Genomic DNA, 22,627 nt, shown 5'->3' with positions numbered 1-22,627 from the left:
GACTTCTCTACCTTAAACACTTTTGAGATTTTGTTTTGAAGATTTTTCATCTTTAAGGTTCCACACTCAATTCAAAATTATTTGGTTCACATAAAATCCTAATTGAATTAATCATTTCAACTTGACTTTATAACAACTTTACGTAGCTACAATATATTTTATATTCTTATTTAATTGTATCTCATTCTACAGAATTAAATTAATTGTTTCAGTTTACATTTCATTATTATAGTTTCATTGACTTTTTATTTTTTGACAGATACTCCTTTTATACTATGTAGTATGTATAATTACATATAGTAGTATAAATCTCAATGAAGCCACGTAAGACATTATTACATCCGCCAATTCTTGGAAGATTCTTTGTCAAAAGTTTGTGAATTCTACCCAGTTTATCTTTGTTGCACGTATTACCTTTTTTCCTTAATTTTTTTTGTTAAGACTTCAATTAGTCACAAATCACATAACTCAAAGTGTGTAAAAGATTATACGAGTAAGTCAGTAAGCTTAGACATTTTTGCCAATATAGTTTAAGGAGATATTTTAAATTGTAGCTAATTATTTTTACAATGTATAAGAATGTTTATTTATTTATATTTTTGGTTTAACAAAGTGGAAGCGCCTATGTGACATATTGTATAGACTAAAGATTTGTTATGTGTGTCATTCATAAGATGCATAACTAATTTTGCTCATTTTTACCAATAATTGTTCGAAATTCTAAAGTTATACTCTTTTACTTCACTCTCTTACTATTTTCCATAAATCTATTGTACGCGAAAATAATTTGTGACACAATTTTTTTACTTATTTGGTGTTACAGGGCATTCTACATATTTTTAAAATATGACAGAAATTTTTTAAAAGTATAAAATCCATTGAAATTGAGGGAATATAAAATTGTTGTAATATACAAGTATATCCATTATTAGGTACTGAAAATTTAGTTCGTACTTGCAACACATACACAATAATTTTAAAATGTTACCTTAAGCATCTTTTTTTTTTTATCAAATATGCAATTATTTTCACTATCCATCTATAATTACAGGTGTAAAAGCTCTAATTCATTTAATCAATAAAGTGAAATTAAACTAACGCTTAAATATTTGTTGGTTAAGAAAAACATTTGTATTGCATAATCTTTAAGCCAATTAAAACAATAAATTATTAAGATCCCGTGATTTTCACGGGCTCCAAAACTAGTTTAAACTCTTAAAACCAAAAATAAGACGAAAAAATCTTTTTAAACCAAAAAAAGGTCCCACCGAGACTTGAACTCGGGTTACTGGATTCAGAGTCCAATGTCCTAACCACTAGACCATGGGACCGTTGATGTTTGGTAGAATCACTGTAACTTTTTTATCAACAAAACTAAACAATAAAAAAGAAAAAAGAACAGAAGCCACTCTAAGTTATATCAGAGCCAGGTTTCGATCCTGGGACCTGTGGGTTATGGGCCCACCACGCTTCCGCTGCGCCACTCTGATTTTGTTGATGTATTACTCCATCAAAATATATCTATTTAAAACACAATCTTCTCAACCTTTGGGAAACTCAAGAGACAAACACAAGCATTCAACTATAGTCAATGTTAATGGAAAGTGGCTTTTGGGTTTTGGGGTAGTTCTCTTTTCTAACTGTTCGTTTTCTAGCCGTGGCATGTTAAATTACGAACCCATGCCCGACTCTGTTTGGTCTAAACTCACATTTTATCACCTTTAGACTTGTTTTGAAGACAAATTAGCGTCTTTATTTTTTTTTTTGGTTACAAAATTAGTGTCTTTATTTATACCAAAAACAAATGCACATATACTGGTTTTGCTATTAACCATGTATTTGGATTAGTCGATTAGAGCTAATAACTTACTATTCAGTCTTATATAACACGAAGTCATGAACCACATCATAGAAACTGCAGGGGCGAACCTAGAAATAAAATTTTGGGGTAGCGAATTTTGCTAACGTTGTTTTGTACTTATGTTAAGGTCCCATATATACGATTTTTGGGTAGCAAAATTTGATAATCTAAACCATTTTCTGAAAATTTGGGGCAGCGACGCCCACTACTACCCTTTGCTACTAGCTAGGTTCCCCCGATAGAAAGAGACGTAATATTAATTGGGCCTTTTCGGATTTGTTTTCAGTTGAACTGGGCTTTGCTGTATTTGGATGGAGTTATTTGTTGTATCGATTTTGAGTGTAGAGTTAACTAAGGGGGTAAAGGTCAATTATTTGAGGTCAACGAGAAGTCGAGAATCAAACGATTTATGGAGCAGCTACTCTCCTATAAGACCGTCTCATAGCATAAGACGGGTCCAATAAGAGGTAATAGCCCAATAAAGAAAGGTTAACCAAAGTGAAAATAAAAAATTCTTTGTCCGTCTCTCTCATTCACAGCATTGCTAATTTGCTATCCACAGTCCACACCGAGCACAACTGCAATGAACGTTCTCCTCCTCTGCCCCTCCTCCGTCGTCTCTTCGGTCAACGTCGTCACCACCGCCACCTACTCCACCGCCTTTGCAATCTACATCCTCCTCACTCTCGCAATTATCATTTTCATCATCATTGTTGGGTCCTTTATCTCCTTCCACTTATCAGTTAAAACTAGAGATGAAATCGACTACCAAGGTTTGAAATTGATCTTGTAAGTTTCAGATTTAAAATTGAATTTTCATACTTCTAAACTCTAACTAATTGTTTTAACTTAAAAATTCATGTTTTTATATTGAGAACTTTAACATTTAAGTTGAAAATTATGGATTTTAAATTAAATTAAAACTTTTATATTGTTAACCCACAAGCTTAATTGGCTCATACCATAGTTAAAGATCTACAAGTTTTAACTTTAAAACTCACAAGTTTTTATTTTGTTTATTTGCAACACAAGAGTTCCTTTATATTTATCGAGTCTAGTTTTTAAATTAATAACTACCAATTTTAGATTTAAAACCGGTTATTTTAGATAACAAATCAGCGGTTCTTAGATGAACTGCGAAGTATTTAGTCAAGTTTACTCCTTTGGCGCTGAAGTTGCAGACAATGGAGGAACTCACTTTGTCTCCAGTTCATAGATTATACATCTGAGGTAGTACCTCTTATTGTTTATTTTTTGAGTTTTATTTTAAAGTTTTTGAGTTCTGCTTTAGTATAAAGTTTTTGAGCACATTACCTAAAAGATTACACTAAAAAAATATAATATTGCTCAAAAACTATATTTATAAATGTTAATATCTTTCGGAAAAAAATATGTATATCTTCAAAAACTACGCGCCTGGCGTCTACCTCCGATGTATAATCCTTTTTCTCCTTTGTCTCGGTTGAAAAATGAAGGTGATTAGAAAATAGAAGTGGGGTTAGTGGTTGGTTTCTAACAGTTGCTGCCTTGCTGGGTTTTGTATTTATTTTTCTTTTTAAAAAAAATGATTTTTTTTGGGCCTTTAGTTAATAGGCTGGTCTCATGATAAGAGACCGTCTTATCAAATAATTTGTGTTTATGGAGTAGGTTATTTGAGGCAAGCGATAAGCCGATAATCACTCGGGTCTATTCACGTAAGCTTGAGCATTCAAGCATAACATTTTACTATGTCTATTTGTTGCTTATCATTTCGAAAAATGAGCCTACGACAAGTCATAAGGATGTACGTATATTAGACCTGGCAAACAGATCAGGTCGTGTCGTGTTCGTGTTCGTGTCAATATTAAACGGGTCACCACTTCCCCAACCCTAACCCGGCCCAATTAAATAAACGGGTCATTTGACTCAACCCTAACCCGACCCATTTAATTTTTCTATAACCCAACCCGACCTGTTTAACCCATTTATCTTTAAGCAGGTCATTTTTAACCCACTTAACCCGTTTAACCCAATAAACTAATACAACAAACTACAATTTAAAATCCTAATATTCCAAACATGATGAATGAAAATGTTAATTCTTAAGTTGTTTTGTTGAATTATTGATCCAAGCCAAATATATTATGACAATTTTAAATAAATGGGTTATTCGTGTCGGGTTCGTGTCAAAAGAATCAACCCTAACCCGACTCATTTAAGTTTCGTGTCGTGTCGTGTCAACCCAATTACTTAAATAGGTCAAAACGTCTTGACCCTAACCCGGTAACTTCGTGTCGGGTTCGTGTCGTGTTTTCGGGTCGTGTCAATGATTGCCGCCTCTAACGTATATATCTCCGACTGTTTATAACCCGTATAATTAACGTTTTTTGGATATTGTGCCAAATTATTGACTTTACTTGATTTAAAAGTCTTTTAAAACCAAAAAAAAGGTCCCACCGAGACTTGAACTCGGGTTACTGGATTCAGAGTCCAATGTCCTAACCACTAGACCATGGGACCGTTGTTGTTTGGCAAAATCACTGTAATATTTTTATCTAATGCACAAAAAACTAAACAATAAAAAAGAAAAAAGAACGGAAGCTACTCTAAGATATATCAGAGCCAGGTTTCGATCCTGGGACCTGTGGGTTATGGGCCCACCACGCTTCCGCTGCGCCACTCTGATTTTGTTGATATATTTGTCCATGAAAATGTATGTATTTAAAAGGCAATTTTCTCAACCTTTGGGGAACCCAAACGACAAACACAAGCATACAATACTGTCAATGTTAATGGAATGTGGCTTTTGGGTTTTGGGGTAGTTCTCTTTTCTAACTGTACGTTTTTCTAGCCACGGCATGTTAAATTACGAACCCATACCCGACTCTATTTGGTCTAAACTCACATTCGATCACCTTTAGACTTGTTTTTTAGACAAATTAGCGTCTTTATTTATACCAAAAACAAATGCACATAATCACATATACTGGTTTTGCTATAAACCATGTATTTCGATAAGTCGATTGGAGCTAATCACTCGCTATTCCGTCTTATATAACACGAACCACATAGGCACATATCATGGAAAGAGACGTAAAATGGGCCTTTTCGGGTTTTTTTTTCTGTTGAATTGGGCTTTGCTGCAGAATTTTTCCTGAAAATTTCCAACAAGTTGCTCAATCAATTTCCTCAAAACTTCCTAAAAAAAGACTTCAAAAGTCAACTTCACTAAATTTCTTCTTACTGCAGCAGTACAGCTTCATCTGCTAATCTGAATTTCTTTCAACATTTAATCAATACTTTCTGGTAATTTCTTTATCCCAACAGTTTCAGGTATGATCATTAATCATTTCAACATGTTCATGTCACCAATCTTCATAAATCTGCAATTATTTTCTGTTAATTAATCCACTGTTTTCTGATGTATTTTGTGTATGGGTACTAATTTTTCCAAACTTTTGTGTTCAGTCCATGATCTTAATTTAATTCGACTCCTTTTCAGTCAATAATAATAGGAAATAAATATAATTGGTGGGCCTCAACCATCACCTCGAGGTTTTGGTTGAGATGCTTTCTTGTCATGGTATCATAGCCAGTATGACTAAAAGGTCACGAGTTCGAATCTCACCCCCTCAATTCTAATGTGGAATATTAAACACCAGATTAGCAGATGCCTGCGGTTGCATTCACACTTCAAGTCCAACGTGTTACAGTATAAAACCGAACCGATCTTGGAACTCCAGCCATCAGCTTAAGCTTTTGGTTGAATGGTTCAATTGGTGTACATATATGTATTGCTTCAAATATTTATAGTTTTTCCTCCAAATCTTTCATATATAAGTTGGTAGAGGAAAAATGAATTCCTCCAAGTCTGACATTTGGACACGCACCTGTCAATGCGTATAGCCGAGTCAGAATAACATAGTTGATAGAGAGTAGAACTGTTGACAAGTTCTTTCCAAGGGACACTTATCTTTTGGTATTACCTGCTGTTAGGTAGTACAATGGCAAGGGAACTACAGACGACGGTGTTAGCATCAGTTGCTGCAGGAACAGTGAACTTATCGACTGTAAGCGACACAATCAAACACGTAAAAAGAATACTAGACTTTATTGGCGAGTTTCCTGAGTGGTATCATCACAACACGAACCTCGAGGAACACAAAGAGTTCCTTAGGAGGAAAATGGTATGCTTAGAGGGTGTAAAAGACGATGTGGAAACGCAACTTCAGAATACGGAGCTTCAAAGTGGGAAGAAACGGAAAAGGGAAGTCGATCATTGGTTGAAAAACGTAAAAAAGAAAGCCGATGATGTGAGTAAAGTCGAGACAGCTGTCAACTCTGTACATTTCTTGCCTAGGTTTTTCTTTCGAGCATGGTTGGGAAGTTGTATCGGAGAGGAAATTCAGCAGGTAACGGAACTTATTGAACACGGAAAGTTTCCTGAAGGGCTATTACTTGATGCACCTCGAGATGGTGGAGAACCATTCGTGACAAATCGATTAGTAGGTCAAGCAATGGTTACAAAAATCGATGAAATTTGTGCCAGCATCAGTAACCCTGAAGTTATGATGATTGGAGTTCAAGGGCCTGAAGGGATCGGAAAAACTGCGTTAATGATGGAAGTATACAATCGACTATGCTCGAGATTAAGTCATCGAGTATATTATGTTAATGTACCTCAGGATTTTACTACTCACAGTTTACAAACTGTAATTGCAACAGCAATGAAGGTGGACATACCGGAATGTGGTGAAAATGTTAGGGCAGCGAGGATATTCAATGTATTAAACTCGATAAAAGACTATATTGTGATATTAGATGGTTTATCGGAGTTTTTCAGGTGGGAAGAAGTCGGCATTCCTGCAGAAGGTAATGCAGGGAAATTGGTATTCACATCAAGGTCATTAGATGTCTGCAGGAGGATGGTATGTCAGGAGACGGTTGTGTTAGAGCGATTGTCGTTAGAAGACTCGGAAATTTTGTTCATGGAGAAGTTAACATCAAATGCTGAAGTTTCTGCAGAAGTAAGGGAAGTTGCCAGGAATGTTGTTCAGAAATGTAATGGTGTGCCTTCTAGGATTATAGACATGGGCATCCAACTGAGAGGTGTTACTGATTTAAATGAATGGAGAAGCACTCTTAATGAAATGTAAACTAATTCTGCGGATATCAATTAAGCTGCAGTCTGCGGATATCAGCTAGCTTAGCTGGTAAAGTCATGAGTGCTGATACTCAGGACTTGAGTTCAAATCCCGTCAGCATTTAACATTTGTAATGTGAACTTGTGCTATATAGCATTTAAAAACATTGGTAGGTAAAACCGTAAAACTATTCTTTATACTTATTCTATTTCGCGGTAGCGACGGTCAAAACGGCAATTTTAATGCTCACGAGCATATCACTTCAGCTACAAATGTCAGCTAGTTTCGTTGGTAAAGTCATGAGTGGTGATACTCATGACCTGAGCTCAAAACCTGTGAACATTATATTCGCTCTTGTATATCAATTAAGCTACGAGTATTTAACATTAAAATAATCGTAGGTAAAACTGTAAAACTATTCTTTGTACTTTGTTTATGCTCGCTTTGAATACATGATGTTTATATGTTAGACCAACTCATTAACTTCCGCGTATTTTTAACTCGACTCTTAACTTAATAAAGAAGGGCAAACTACATTAGACAAGATTAAAGTAAAGGTAACTAGCAATGTAAAATCATTGTCATATTAATAATTAGTAATAATTTGAGGCTGGTCCAACAGTAGTACTTTTGGCATGCCTTATTAATACGTCTCTCGTATAAATATAGAAAGAGACGATTCCAAGTTACAGAAATGGATTTGAACAGCCTGTTTTTCTTCACGAATTCTTATTTCAAATCGCCATATCCGTCTGAAATGGTCAGACGGATATCATTTTCTCTCACAAAAAATTCATTTAGGGTATGAGTGGAAAAGCACATGGGGTGTCCCACCACCCATGTACTTCTCACTTGTGAGAGGTTTTATTACGGTCTGAAATAAGGCGGTCTTAAGCAAGACGGACTGGTTTTTCTTACCCTTTTACATGCTATCGAATTGATTGTTCCACTTACGTCGGTCTCATTGGTTTCTAGATAATGTGTATCACAGCCAAGGAGATGTACATTTTTGTGTCTTCTTGTAGGTATTTCTTTGAAACTCAAGTAATTAAGATGAATAAAGATTTGTTCGATCTTTTGGCCATCTGTGATCGTCACTTCAAGAATGTTGTGGATGTTGAAGTTAATTCTTGTATTCAGCCGTCCGCTCACCATCAACACGCTTATGTTACAATTACTAGATTATACAACCAGTTGTATGCAGTTGTACGGTGTATATGGTTGTACAATGCTCATTATACAACTGGTTGTATAGTAATATTTGTGCTTATGTTACCCGATGTAATTACTTTGTTGTTTTAGTTTATGGTCTTATTAAAATACGTCCATTTGACCAAATGAATCAAATGTCATCTATATAAAAACTCTTTATTTACAGTTGTCAAAAAAGAAAAAGAAAAGCAAAAAAATGATTGTTCCAACTATTTTACATGTAAACTCAATTACTAAAGATTGCTGGCAGAATTCGAAGAGATATTTTATTAGGTTACCTTCATCGGATGTATAATCTAAGAACCGGAGTATTTATGATCTCATCAATACTCAACAGTGGAGTTAGTACTGCCGTTTACTAAAGGATATGATAGTCTATTTCAAAAAAAAAAAAAAAAGGATATGATAGTCAAACGTCTTATTGATTATTCTATCTCAGGCCAATGAAAGTAATGCAAATGGCAGAACCAAGTTGACCGGGTCACGCTCCATTTATCCCTAACAGATAGGGGTGAGGAACTTTAGGTCCGAATCGGAAAAACGGATTTGATGGAATCATTTATTCTTGATCGAAATCGATTGATTTTCTTTAGGTCCGGTTTTTGGTCCACATTTTTTAGGTTTCAATTTTCGGACCGTCCAATCCGGTCTAAAACTGGTTAATTTAGGTCCTGATCTAAAGACTAATCATTAAAAAATCAAAAAAGAAATGGCCATTTTGTCTTCAAATATACATTATAAATTAATCTTTACATTTTTTTTCATAAAAATTCATCTAATTATTCAATGCAATTAATTTAGCCGAATTTAAATACTGAAAAATATAGTTTTAGGTCCATTTCAGTCTAAGACCGGACCATATCAAATACTTCGGGTTCAGAGCGGTCGAAGAACTTAATTAATGTTGTTGCATTTTCAGGGCTTAAACTTAAAACCCTATTATCTCATACTTGTTGATATAAGTGCTCATAAAAAATATTTTTTTATGAAAAAAAAAATTAATCTATTCAGTTTAATTGCGGGAATATTCTATGCAATTATGCGTCTATGCATTCGAAAAGAACACTATTTACGTCTCATGTGAGTCATGTCCATGTGTGACTATAATCAATTAACATACTATTTGCATTTTATGTTATCATAACTGAATTATATTATTGCTTCGTTGATAAGTCATCGTATAGTCTAGTCGTATACCAACAAAATCATCATTGTCAATCGCAACACAAACGGGTTCCGATCACTATCAAACACACCTTAATTGTATACTTTCGAGCTACTTTATTACGTCGTACTACGTTTTTGTTGTACAAGTGGAAACATTCTTCTGTTACATAAATTCTCATTGTAGATGGACATTATCCGTCTATACGTATAGACGGATACCATTTTTATCACAAAATACTAATTTGCCATAAAGTGGGATGCACATGTGGGGTGCCCCACCTTGTCCCCCTACCCATTTTATTAGAGGTCTTTACTGTTTATACGCCCCACCCGTCTATACCAAGACCTATTGTTTCTGTTATGGGTCTACGATCCACGTTACACGTTACGAACTATTTACTCTAAATTTTAAATAAAATCGAGAAAAATGCATGTTTTCGATTTGGGTTTTTTTTTGTATATTGTTCCGGGTGTAATTCCAGAGCAGATTTGTTACCACGTAAGCTTGTAGAATGATGACTTTGCTTGACTCTTCCTTTCGGCCTCTCCTGAAACAATGAAAAAACTGAGGGCTCGGCTTGGTACCGAGCGAACTCACTCCGACGCTCAAGTCAGTAAACTTAAGAGGGATTAAGTTGTGTGTTACTTGGCACAAAGTATATTGTAGAGAGATGGGGGAGTTTATACCAGATTAGTATGTTTAATTAATTATTTGTGGATCCTTTCCTCAATGAGGGTTGAGGAGTATTTATAGACTTTCACCTTTTGTCACGTAGTGGCCAAGTGGCAAAGCAGGTGGAAAGACTGTTCTACCCTCGGCCGAGGGACCCATGGCAGGCCGACGGGCCCTGTTGACTCCATGCCGAGCGGTCTTGGATGTGAGTACGCGGATGTGTCTCCCGGTTGGCTGATTGACCAGCCGAGACCAGAGTGACAGGCCGACAGGCTGCGTCGGTTAGGCTGTCTAATACGTTGACTTGTTGTCTTTTGTCTTTGACCTTGCTCAATATGTTGACTCGGTCAGCGGCTGCAGAATATGCCCCATCATATATATATTTATAACTCTCAATTTATGAATCTCACATGCATATGAGATGGGTGAGACCCCAATATTGCCAGTCGGACCCGCCCTAGTCCGTGAAAAAGCAAAATAATATTAAAAAGAATTAGTCTAGTCCGCCATCAGTTATGGGTGGTCGGTCACGTCTTACTAACGAAGAAATGTTTGGCCTATGTATATAAATGAGTGTATATTATCCCGTTTTAATTTTAAGACAGATAAACCGATTTTAAGTGAGATTTACAGTTGATTGATAGGGTAGGCATATTGAAGAGAAGAAAGTGATGTTATTAATCATTTCTTCGTTAGTAAGACAACGTTATACATGCATGATTGTGTACTCTTGAATCTTGATTGACTTAAACTACGTATGTAGTAATTAAATGAGCCAACTAGAAATGACACGTTCCAATAGTATAGATAATGGTCTATCACGAGTTTAAGTTGTGATTATGACAAAAATGTGAGTATGTATTTGATTTTCGATGAAAATTAATTGATATTTAAGATTATACTAGTTTTACACCCGTGCAAAAAAAAAAAAATGCACGGGTCGTAATAACAGATGTTAAGTGTTCAATATCGTAATAATATAAATTTCTATAGAGACGGTATTGAATTTAATCGGGCCTCTTATTTATTATTGTAACCACATATAATGAATTGAGCTTCTTTATTCAAATGTTAAATTCAAATGACGGTATTGAAATTGTAAATATGATATTGTTGATGCCTGATTACTAAATAAATGTTTTTGTCTCATAATAATGCTTTGTAAGACTTGTGGTCTTTTTAAGATAAGAAAATTATTTCTGGTACTTTTTTATAATCATTAAAATCTTTACCATGTGTATTTTTTTTAACATTATAATTATATGAATATTCTTCAAATTTTGCTAAATTTTGTATATTTCTTAACATTATGAATTATAATTATATGAATGTGCTTTAATTCTTATGGAGACTTGCATTTTTTTTTTGTATAGGAATGTTATTTGGGTACCTATCATTCTATCAATAAGAAAACCAGTACAAATAATTTGTAATTTTATTCATTTTGTAATTTTTTTTAATTGTTTTCATTCAGATGTATTCCTAACATTTTAGGAAAATATATATGTATAATATGTAATATGTAATTATAAAAAAAGTTAAAACTAAAATTAAAATATCGTAAACTCGATAGTTTGAAAAGGAGAAAAAAGAAAAGCAAATCAAGTGAAATATATGAGAGAGGGTAATTAAATGTGTAGGATGAATATGGGGGTCCTACCTTAATTTTTTTTTCTTTTTAAACCTTAAAAATCATGGACCAATAGGAGAGCTTTATTGGCTTCAGCTTTTATAGATAAAGGATTAACCGAATCATAATATGAAAATAAAATATCCAAATTTACAATTTACGCGTACAAAATAGAGAGGAGAGACGAAAATTACTAGAGTAGGAACTTATAATTTAGGTTCAAATCTTGTTAACAACAAATTTACCCTTATGACTTCCTTTACACAAAAAATAAGTCTTAAGTTCGACTCCTTAAGCTCGATCAATTATTATAGTTTGTGCATTATTTTGCACCCAAAAGGAAAAAAAAACAAGTTCGAAACAAGTACATCCGACATTTGAGGAGCGAATGGGGAAATTAGATGACCCATGCCTTAAGCCCTCAACTAGTCATAAGACTCGTACCAAAAAAAGAAAAAAAAAAAAAAAAAAACTGCTCAATAAAAAAAATTGTAGATAATTAATAGCAAGAACGAAAGAAAAATTATTACATATATAAAATGTAATTCACCTAGTATCCCTAAAATTTAACATTATGCAAATTCATAAGTTAGCATACATAAATCACAAATTCTCCCTTATGACGGAGGGTATCCGTCGCAAACTTGCGACGGATACCATATCGTCTCACAAAAAACCCATAAGGGTGAGAGACAAAGCACATGGGGTGGGTGCCCACCTTGTCCCCTCTACCCATTTCCACTCACATAATACCCGTCGTAATATCCGACCCGTCGCAAGGGAGACCTACTGTACATAAATACTTACTTACTTACCTTTGAAGCTTGTTTTTTGTCCCCACTATGACTTGTCCCCACTGTGACTTAAGTACTTAACCATAAATTCAGTTCACCTTTATAGGATACATTGATGGGTGTTGTAGGTATTAATGCTTGATTAAACTGGAGGAAAAATAATACTCCGTGTGGATTTTCTTTTAATTTTGGTAAAGTTTAATAATTTTGACCTAAATAAGTCTTCGTATAATTTTAATTATACGGAGTAAAATAATAGTAAAATATATGATCGAGTTAAATGATGGTCTTTAGTTTGAGGTAAGGATTATTAGGGTGCAAATCCTTATCTAGTTATCTTATATCAGTGGTGTAAAGATGGAAAATCATCTTTAATTTATAAATGTCACCAAATATAATAGTATGAGACCATTTGGAAGGATCCCAAGAGCAAGTTTGTTGGATCAAAACGAACAATATCGTACTACTATGGATAGTGAACACTGAAGCGGCAGAAGCCCAACAGAAAGTATCGACGATTTTGCACAATAGCATACTATCATGGACAGTGGACACCAACGTTGGAGAGGCTTAACAGAAAGTATAGCAACGCTTCCGCACAACAGGACAAATACTTACTAGTCAATTGTTGTTGGAAATAGAGGCTTTGAGAGCCTTTTTCTTAGTTTCCATTTGTCCCACATTGGTGAGGAAGTGGGTGTTTTATGGGTTTATATAACACCCATTCCCTTACCTTATCACTAGTGGTCATGGGGAGTCTTTTGTAGAGACTTTGCGAGGTGCTTAATTCAGCTCGCACACGTGCCCGAGCCCGGCCCGGCCCGGATCCGGATCCGGATTTGGGATTTGGGATTTGGCAATCGCCTGCGGCGGGCTGTGCCTAATCTTTTGGGCCGCGGGTTTTTGGTGCAGTTGTGAGATTGTGTGTCTGTCCAGATTCATTCTGGAATGTGTGTTAATTCTCAGTCAATTGAGACTGTTAGTGGGGAGAGTAGTGCTCCCGGGTCTCACGTCCGTTGACCGAGTTAAGGGCTTCGTTTTGGCTCCTTAACGACTCTCCTTTTTTATCGCTATAAATAGCACTCCTCTTCACTGCTCCAGAACACACAACACACAACTTCTCTTCTCCATCTCTTCTCTGCTTTCTCTATAAATTTCTGGGTTAAGTAAAATCGTTCCAGGTCTTACAAACTCGAGTGGGCGAGTTTGTGAGGCAGCAGTAGTGTAATCCTTGGGGACTACTGGTCGTCGTCCGATCGCCACCACGGTCGCACCGGAGAAATAGTTTTTAAGGCAGCGGTTCCGCACCGCGTCACTACCAATTCCTCTGTCGGTATTTCTAATTCGATCTTGGTTTTTGCTCTTCGTTTTTTCCGTCTTAATTAATTACTATTTCGGAGTTTAGTAATTAGTTCCAACAATTTAAAAACTATTGAATTAAGTGCGAGAGCCATGTGTCTCGTGATTTCAAAATTGTACCGACATTTCGAAAATTGAGCAATTAGATGGTCGAATTATAAGCGTTGGTCCCGAAACTGATGTTTTTTGAGCAGTTGGAAATTGATTATGTTTTATTTAATGACCCGCCAAAACCTGTTGTTCCGTCTGATGCTGAGACTACCCCTCCTGCGGCTAAGGCAGTTAAGTCAAATGAAGATGATATTGCTAAATTTGTTAAGGACAACAAAACTGCTGGGTGTCACATACTTAATAACATGGTTAACCCGCTGTTCGATTTATTTGCTGATAATAAATCGGCTAAAGTCATTTGGGAGTCCCTACTGAAAAAATATGGGGCTGATGACGCTGGGAAAAAGAAATATGTTGTGGGTAAGTGGTTGCAATTTAAGATAGTGGATGGGAAGTCTATTATGGAACAAGTTCATGTCTATGAAAACTTGTGTGCTGATATTGTTAGTGAGAACATGAAATTAGACGACCTTTTTGTTGCTAATGTGCTGTTGGAAAAATTCCCTCCCTCCTGGTCTGAGTATAGAAATCAGCTAAAACACAAAAAGAAAGACATGTCCCTTATGGAACTTATCAGTCATATGAGGACCGAAGAGGCAAATCGCCTCAAAGACAACCCCCCGCTTTTACCGTCTGTGAATGCATCCGTTTATTGTCAAAGCTAATTTGGTTGAGTCTGGTGGTCCGTCAAATGCTGCTGAAAAGTTCAAGGGTAAGAGTAAGGCCAAGGTTGGTCAGGGTAAGGGTAAAGGAAAGAAGTCTGATCCAGGGAAGTACACCAAGCCGGTTGCAAAGATTCAGAAGCCTAAGGGTCCTTTGGTTTGCTATGTTTGTGGGAAACCGGGTCACAAAGCCTACCAAAGTAATCGATAAGAAGATCGCCAAGCCGCCAATCTTTGTGACTGATGATGTCATTGCTTTGTTGTGGTCGTTGAAGCTAATCTGTGGGTAATCTTCTGCTTGAATGGGTCTTGGATACTGGCGCTTCCAGACACCTCTGTGCTGATAAGGGGTTATTTGCTGAGTTCGAGGAGATAGCTGATGGGGAATGCGTCTACATGGGTAATTCTTAAGCTGCAAAGATCACAGGCAAAGGCAAGATCTTTCTCAAACTCACCTCGGGGAAAACACTTGCCCTTAATAATGTTTTATTTGTACCTACATTGCGTCGAAACCTCGTGTCTGGTGCCTTGTTAAACAAAGGTGGCATGAAACTTGTTTTTGAGGCTGACAAGGTTGTAATGTCGCGCAATGGGGAATTTGTGGGCAAGGGTTATCTGTCTGGGGGTCTTTTTGTACTGAACTCTGATTCTGTTTTTAATAATATTGCATCTACTTCTGCTTATATCGCTGAGTCTATTGATGTTTGGCATGGTAGATTAGGTCATGTGAATATCGACTACATTAAAAAACTTAGAACCTTGAGTTTAATTCCAAGTTTGTCGAGTCAAGAATTCTCTAAATGTGGTAGCTGTGTTGAGGCTAAATTCACAAAGAAACCTAGTAAACCTGTGACAACTAGGACTACGAGTCTTCTTGAGTTAATTCACACTGACCTAGCTGACTTCAAAAATGTTGCAAGTAGAGGTGTCAAGAATTATTATGTGACTTTTATAGACGACTGTTCGAGGTACACCCGAGTTTATTTGCTTAAGACTAAAGATGAAGCAGAACAATCGTTTATAAACTTTAAAAATGAGGTCGAAAATCAACTCGACAGAAGATTAAAAGGGTAAGGTCTCGATAGAGGTGGTGAGTATAAATCCGTTATTTAGCGGACTTTTGTCTTGCAAAACGGTTTAATACATGAGACTAGTCCACCTTACTTACCCCAATCCAATGGTGTAGCTGAACGTAAAAATAGAACTTTAAAAGAGATGATGAATGCTATGCTTTTAAGTTCGGCCTGTCTGACGATATGTGGGGAAGCAATACTTTCGCTTGTCACATTCTTAACCGTGTACCTCATAAGAAAATTGACAAGACACCCCACGAGATTTGGAAGGGCTATCCTCCTAACCTAAGTTACCTTAGAGTGTGGGGGTGTTTGGCTAAAGTGGGTTTACCTAACTTTAGGAGACCTACCGTTGGACCTAAGACCTTTGACTGTGTTTTTATAGGTTATGCTCAAAATAGCTCTGCTTATAGATTTATGTCTTTGAGTGACCGTTCTATATCTGAGGCTAGAGATGCCGAATTTTTTGAGCATGTTTTTCCTTTTCAGAAAAATGTTGTTTCATCTACTTCATTACCTGTTGCATCTATTGATATGTCTTCACATGCTAGTTGTAGTAGCACTCCTATTGATCATGCTGTTGAAACTAGGAGGAGTAAAAGACCTAGATGTCCAAAGGATTATAGTGATTATGTTACAACACATTTATCTGAATATAGATACTCTGTTTGTGCAAGTGATGAGTTTTGATGGGGCATATTCTGCACCGCTGACCAAGTCAACACACTGAGCAAGGTCAAAAATATCCACAGCAAGCCGACGACTTAGACAGCCTAGCCGATGCGTCCCATCGGCTGTCACTGGTCTCGGCCTAGCAACCCGCCAGGGACACATATCCGCGTACTCACATCCAAGACCCTCGGCCGGCCTGCCATAGGTCCATCGGCCGAGGGTAGAACAGTCTTTCCACCTGATAGCCACTTGGCCACTACGCGACAAAAGGTGAAAGCCTATAAATACTCCTCAACCTTCCTTGAGGAAAGGATCCCACAACTTAACCTAAATACACTATTCATCTGATAATATCTCCCTTATCTCTCTACAAGACATATCTAGCCAAGTAACACTGCTTAATCCTTTAAGTTTACTAACTTGAGCGTCGGAGTGGGTACGCTTGGCACAAAGCCAAGCCCTCAGTTCGTTCATTGTTGCAGGAGAGGCCGAAAGGGACGATAGAAGCAAGAAGGGTTCAACTCAAGACATTATTCTACAAGCCACGGAGGTAACGATACTTGCTCCGAAATTACACCCGAACAATTGGCGCCGTCTCGGGGAAGACACTAGAAGCTAGTCACATTCATTCCCAAAAAAAAAAAAAAAAACAAATCAACAAAAACCCACCCAAAAAGCTAAGGAGATGTCGAAACAACAAGAGATAGTCGTGACGGACGAAACCGAATTCCGCCAAGATGATGCTTTCAACAACTCTGGAGTCGTGCAGCCCTCCACCGGCGGAGTAATCCAACCAGAGTTCGGGATGCCAATAATACCCGACACGCCGCTGCCAGCCAACCAGGTCACCATCATGGGATAGGTGGTTGACGTAGCGAAACTGAAAATGCTCCTGGACCTAATCAGTAATACGCCCGCTCACGCTGTCACGCCGACAAGAGCGGCGGAAATCATCCGGGAGACCAGGGCCCAAAACGTGACTCCGAGAAATTTGAACGGAGCACTAGGAGAGGCCGACCCAGTCAAGATGCCGGGGGAGCCCAAAGTGGGCGCGGTAGACCTAAGTCCTTCCCGCACTCGTGGGAGGACAGCGTCCCCGCCACACGAACGAGGCTCACCCCGAAGGAGCCAGAGGAGTCCGACTCAGCAGAGCTGGAGAAGGAGTCCGAGTCGGAGAAGGAGCCCCTCCCGCTACGGGGGAAGGAGCCAGGTTAGGGATGCGAGGAGCCGATCGCCGCGTGTCGTTCGACACGTGGTCAGGCAACCCCTCAACGCCTATGTCCTGGAAGTCCCGGTGCCAACTAAGCTCAAGTTGCCACCTATTTCATACAAGGGAGATAGTGATCCAGCCGACCACGCTGAGGCTTTCGAGTTTTACATGTCGGTATGGGAGCAGCCCGATGAGGTCTGGTGCCGAATTTTCCCAACAACTTTGCATGGGATGGCTCAGAGCTGGTACAAAGGGCTTCCCGATGGCTCGGTGTACCATTACGCCGACCTAAAGGGCGCTTTCCTAGCCCAGTACTCCTGCAACAAGAGAAGAGCCGTAGAGACATCTGACCTCCTGACTATCAGACAGGGGGGAGGCGAGTCCCTGCGGAGCTATGTAAAAAGATTCGACGGAAAGGTCCAGCAGATTCGGGAAATCAATCCCGAACTGGCAGCTTTCGCACTAATGAAGGGCCTCCCAAGGGGAGATTTAAAAAATGAGCTCATCAAGTGCGGAGGCCTGAGCATGGACGCCGCCAGGCAGTTGGCTGACCAAGCCATCAAGGTAGAAGACTATCACAAGACCTGGGTAGGCCCCAGCGAGGCCGAGCACTCAGGAAAAAAGAGCCGCCAGGAGGACAGCCCGGAGGAAAGGCGCCGTGGCAACAACGGGTCACGGTCCGACGAAAAACGCCGTGGGAACGATAGGTCACGGTCAGACAAGCCTGCCTGGAAACAAAGCTCGGCGGATACCGGAGGAAACTCGGGAGCGTACTACAAAAAACGGCACGGAGATCACACCCCCCTAGTCGTATCAGTCGCCGAGGTTTTCGCTTTGAACAAGAACGAGGGCCAAAAATGGGAAAGACCCCCTAGGCCGAGGAGTGACGGTGACACGAGCCAGTACTGTGAGTACCACGGCCACACCGGACACCTAACCAACGATTGCCGACACCTGAAGGATGCCATCGAAGAACTGATCCGAAAGGGGAGCCTCGGCAAATATGGTGCCGAGAGGCCAAAACCGATGATGCCGGGGACCGAATAGCAAGTCCGCCTCTGAGCGGGTAGGAGTAATCAATGTCGTCATCGGGGACAACGAGAGCAGTGGGTCCGCTCATAAGCACAAACGGCCCCAGGATGAACCTTATCCGGCCATCAACTTTGTGCCCAACACAGCAACCCCCGCTCCCAGCATCCCAGACATGACCATCGGACAAGGGGACTACGATGGAGTCGCCACTTTTCATAGCGACCCACTTACAAATCCGCCCGGACATAACCAACCACTTGGTGAAGAGGTGCCCGATTGACACAGCGCCTACACAAACGTCATGTACAGAGAGTGCTTTCACCCTCGGGTGGGATCGAAGATTTGAGCCCCTGCGCCAACCCGTTGTACAGCTTTTCTGGGGACGGCCTGGTACCCCTGGGGTCGGTCAGATTGCCGGTAAGGTTCGGCGAGGGGAGTGCGGCCAAGAGTGTTATGTCTGAATTCATAGTCATCGACGGCACGTCTGCCCACAACGTTCTCATAGGCCGGGTCACTTTGAGCGAAATCGACGCTGTGATATCCATCAGGGCCCTGACACTGATATATGTCTCGGACCGGGGGGAGGCGCAGAAGCTCATCTCAAAGAACGAGGATCCCGATTTATGGGAGGTTTACGCTAATGGCCCCTCCGCGACGAATAGCTCGAAAGCCGATATCATTATTATCAGCCCAAACGGAGACGTGTTTGAGCACGCCTTAAAACTTACCTCATTGGCCTCAAACAATGAATCCAAATACGAGGCGGTAATAACCGGAGTTGAGCTAGCTAAAACCGCCGGAGCAGAGCGTATCATGGTGACGACAGACTCACTCTTAGTGGCCAGCCAGATTAAAGGAGAATGCGCAGCCCAGGACTACGGGACGATAAGGTATCTAGTGAGGGTGAGAGCTGTCGCTACAGAACTAAAATCCTTCCGGATACAGTACACCCCCAGATCCGGAAATAATCGGACCATCGGCATGGTCGAAGGAGCAGAGACCGAGGAGGTAGAAATTGACCCGGGCCGCACCGTAACCGTCGGTGTCAACCTGGAACCAAAATTCGAGCCGACCTCCTGGATCTCGAGGAAGAATAAAGATGTTTTCGCATACTCAGCGGCCGAGATGCCAGGCGTGAGCCGGGAGGTGATCGTTCACAAGCTGAACGTACTCTCCACCGCCCGCCCAGTCAAGCAGAGAATGAGGAACTCCTCCGCCGAGAAGGACGAGGCCATCAAAGCCGAGGTAGATAAATTACTAGCGGCGGGTTTCATCATGCCTTGTACTTATCCTGAGTGGTTAGCCAATGTTGTAATGGTGAAGAAGTCATCGGGGGCATGGAGAATGTGTGTAGACTTCACCAACCTTAATAAAGCATGCCCCAAAGATTGCTACCCCTTGCCTCGAATAGATAGTTTGATCGACGCCACGGCGGGCTACACCATGCTGAGCCTGCTGGACGCCTTCTCGGGGTATCACCAAGTGTTTATGGCCGAAGAAGACATGCCTAAATGCGCATTTATCACCGCCAACGGCACATACATGTACAAAATGATGCCGTTTGGTTTGAAGAACGCCGGAGCAACGTACACGAGGCTGGTGGACAAAGTGTTCCAAAACCAAAAAGGGCGGAACATTGAGGCTTACGTCGACGATGCTATTGTAAAAAGCAAGTCCGACAGCGAGCATCTGGCCGATTTACACGAGACATTTTGTTCACTAAGGAAATACAAGATGAAGCTCAACCCAATGAAATGCAACTTCGGCGTCCGGGCAGGTAAATTCTTAGGTGTACTTGTCAGCGCCAGGGGCATAGATGCCAATCCAGACAAAGTCCGAGCAATCCTAGACCTGCCAGAACCAAGGAATCGAAAAGAGGTTATGATGCTGACCGGGAGAATGGCGGCTCTCGCTCGTTTCATCTCTCGGTCAGCCGACAAAAGCACCCCATTCTTCAAGGTCTTTGAAAGGAAATAAAGACTTCACTGGGGGAGGAACAGAGCACGTCTTTCAAACAACTAAAAGCTCACCTTCGAGACTCTTCCAACTCTGTCCAGGCCGATCATCGGGGAGACGCTATACCTATACATAGCGATTACCTCGGCCACGGTCACGCCGCCGTCATCGTCGGGAAGAAGACAAACAAAGAACACCCAATCTATTTCGTCACCATACACTTTTTGCCCGCCGAGAGAAATTACCCACTAATTGAAAAGGCAGCCTTCGCCGTTGTCGTTGCCACAAGGAAGTTAAAACCCTACTTCGATGCACATCCCGTGACGGTCCTAACCGATCAGCCGTTGGAGAAAGCTTTGGAAAAATTCGAACAATCCGGCAGGCTCATCAAATGGGCGGTGGAACTCTCCGGTTTTGGCATTCAAGACAAACCAAGGCCTTCGATAAAGGGGCAAGCGCTTGCAGATTTCCTGGTGAATGCACGTATCGGGAAGAGCCAAACCCAGGCATATGGGAGGTCTACACCGACGGCTCATCCACGACGAATAGCTCAGAGCCGATCCTTATCATCACCCAAACGGGGACGAGTTTGAGTACGCCTTGAAATTCACCTTCTCGGCCTCGAACAATGAGTCCGAATACGAGGCGGTGATAACCGGAGTCGAGCTAGCTAGGGTCACGGAGCGAACACATTGTGTTGAAAACCGACTCGCTATTGGTTACCAACCAAATCAGAGGGGAGTATGAGGCCCGGGACGACGGAATGGTAAGATACCTAGAGAGGGTAAAAGCCGACGTAGCCAAATTGAAATCCTTCCAAATCCAAAGTGCGTTCCCGCATCCGAGAACAACCGGCCGACGCTCTCTCCAAACCGGCCACTCAACCATCAAGAATGTCAGCACCAACCGTGCCGGTAGATATCAGGAATGCGAAAAGCATCACTGAGACCGTCGGCATGGTGGGTAACGTAGAGACCGAGACAACGTGGATGACTCCGATAATGAGATACAAGCTCACAGGGAATTGCCGGGAGGGCCGCAATCCCTCGGCCAAAATAAAAGGATCGCCGCCAGTGTACCTGGTGTTCGAAGGGGAACCGTATGTAAGATCCGTAATAAGACCACTCTTGAAGTGTGTCGGTCCGGCCGACGCAAATCGATATCGACGAGAAATTCACGAGGGCATCTGTGGACACCACATGGGGGCAAGAACACTAGCCCACAAAGCTCTCCGAGCTGGCTACTTCGCCCACCATGCTTCAAGATTCCGGAACGAAGACCAAGAAGTGCACGAATCGTCGGATGCACGCCCGGTGATACACGCTCCCTCCGTAGACCTCGCAACCGTGCTTAGCCCCTTCCTTTCGCACAGTGGGGGATGGATATGCTAGGGCCATTTCCAACGGCCTGCGGAGGAAGGAAGTTCTTAATCGTCGCCGTTGACTACTTCACCAAATGGGTTGAGGCCGTGGCGATGACTTTGGCCAAGACCACAAAGCAAATCGCGAAAGGTAATCTGGGAAAACGTTATAACCCGCTTCGGATTGCCCCAAGTTATGGTATTTGACCACGGCCGAGAATTTTGGAGCGACCTGATAATGAACTGGTTAGAGGAGCTTGGCATCAAGTTTGCGTATTCCTCCGTCTGCCACCCGCAGAGTAACGGCAAAGGAGGCGGCGACCAACAAAACCATCCTCAACGGTTTGAAGAAGACAGTTGAAGACCTTAAGGGAAGATGGGCCGATGAACTACCCGGCGTCCTATGGTCCCTTCGAACCACGGAGAAAGAAGCAACGGATACACCCCTTCCACCTAGTCTACGGCTCCGAAGCGGTCCTGCCAATCGAAGCCACGGTGCCAACGTTCAGAACGGCCACTTTTGACCCAGTTGAAAACGAAGAGGGCCTAAGAGCTTCCCTAGACCTGGTCGAAGAAAGCCGAGACACGGCACGCCTCAACTTGGCCGTATATCAGAACCGGATGAAGAGAGCCTACAACCGAAGAGTCCACAAAAGGGACTTAAAAATAGGAGACCTAGTCCTAAGGAAGTCGGCTGCCACCAACAAAGGAAATATTCATGGCAAGCTGACG

At 40.7% G+C, this 22,627-nt stretch overlaps 1 protein-coding gene and 4 non-coding genes across 6 annotated transcripts; 1 reads left to right on the top strand and 4 right to left on the bottom strand.

Annotated features, from left to right (window-relative positions):
• Nucleotides 1–1,259: 1,259 nt before the first annotated feature.
• Nucleotides 1,260–1,331, bottom strand: TRNAQ-CUG (transfer RNA glutamine (anticodon CUG)). The gene has a single exon. It is a non-coding gene; the product is annotated as a tRNA-Gln (tRNA).
• Nucleotides 1,332–1,418: 87 nt separating this feature from the next.
• Nucleotides 1,419–1,490, bottom strand: TRNAM-CAU (transfer RNA methionine (anticodon CAU)). The gene has a single exon. It is a non-coding gene; the product is annotated as a tRNA-Met (tRNA).
• A 2,798-nt stretch (nucleotides 1,491–4,288) lies between these two features.
• On the bottom strand, nucleotides 4,289–4,360 carry TRNAQ-CUG (transfer RNA glutamine (anticodon CUG)). The gene has a single exon. It is a non-coding gene; the product is annotated as a tRNA-Gln (tRNA).
• A 94-nt stretch (nucleotides 4,361–4,454) lies between these two features.
• TRNAM-CAU (transfer RNA methionine (anticodon CAU)) lies at nucleotides 4,455–4,526 on the bottom strand. Its single transcript has one exon. It is a non-coding gene; the product is annotated as a tRNA-Met (tRNA).
• A 295-nt stretch (nucleotides 4,527–4,821) lies between these two features.
• Nucleotides 4,822–7,257, top strand: LOC141646946 (disease resistance protein SUMM2-like). Of its 2 annotated transcripts, none has more exons than XM_074454955.1 (2): nucleotides 4,822–5,173; nucleotides 5,837–7,257. In XM_074454955.1, exon 2 carries the CDS (start codon nucleotides 5,845–5,847, stop codon nucleotides 6,994–6,996), a length of 1,152 nt encoding a protein of 383 aa, XP_074311056.1. In that variant the 5' UTR covers nucleotides 4,822–5,173; nucleotides 5,837–5,844; the 3' UTR covers nucleotides 6,997–7,257. The 2 variants fall into 2 exon arrangements, with proteins under 2 accessions (XP_074311056.1, XP_074311057.1); XM_074454956.1 differs by having other exon boundaries at nucleotides 4,952–5,146.
• The last annotated feature ends 15,370 nt before the right edge of the window (nucleotides 7,258–22,627 follow it).

Source organism: Silene latifolia, chromosome 3 (genome assembly GCF_048544455.1).
Source record: "Silene latifolia isolate original U9 population chromosome 3, ASM4854445v1, whole genome shotgun sequence".
Lineage (NCBI taxonomy): Eukaryota > Viridiplantae > Streptophyta > Magnoliopsida > Caryophyllales > Caryophyllaceae > Silene > Silene latifolia.
Note: the sequence above shows the minus strand (reverse complement) of the source record. Positions and strands in the feature narration are given on the sequence as shown.

Coding starts and splice junctions, on each gene's coding strand:
- LOC141646946 (XM_074454955.1), top strand. CDS start 5,845: ATGGCAAGGGAACTACAGACGACGGTGTTAGCATCAGTTGCTGCAGGA.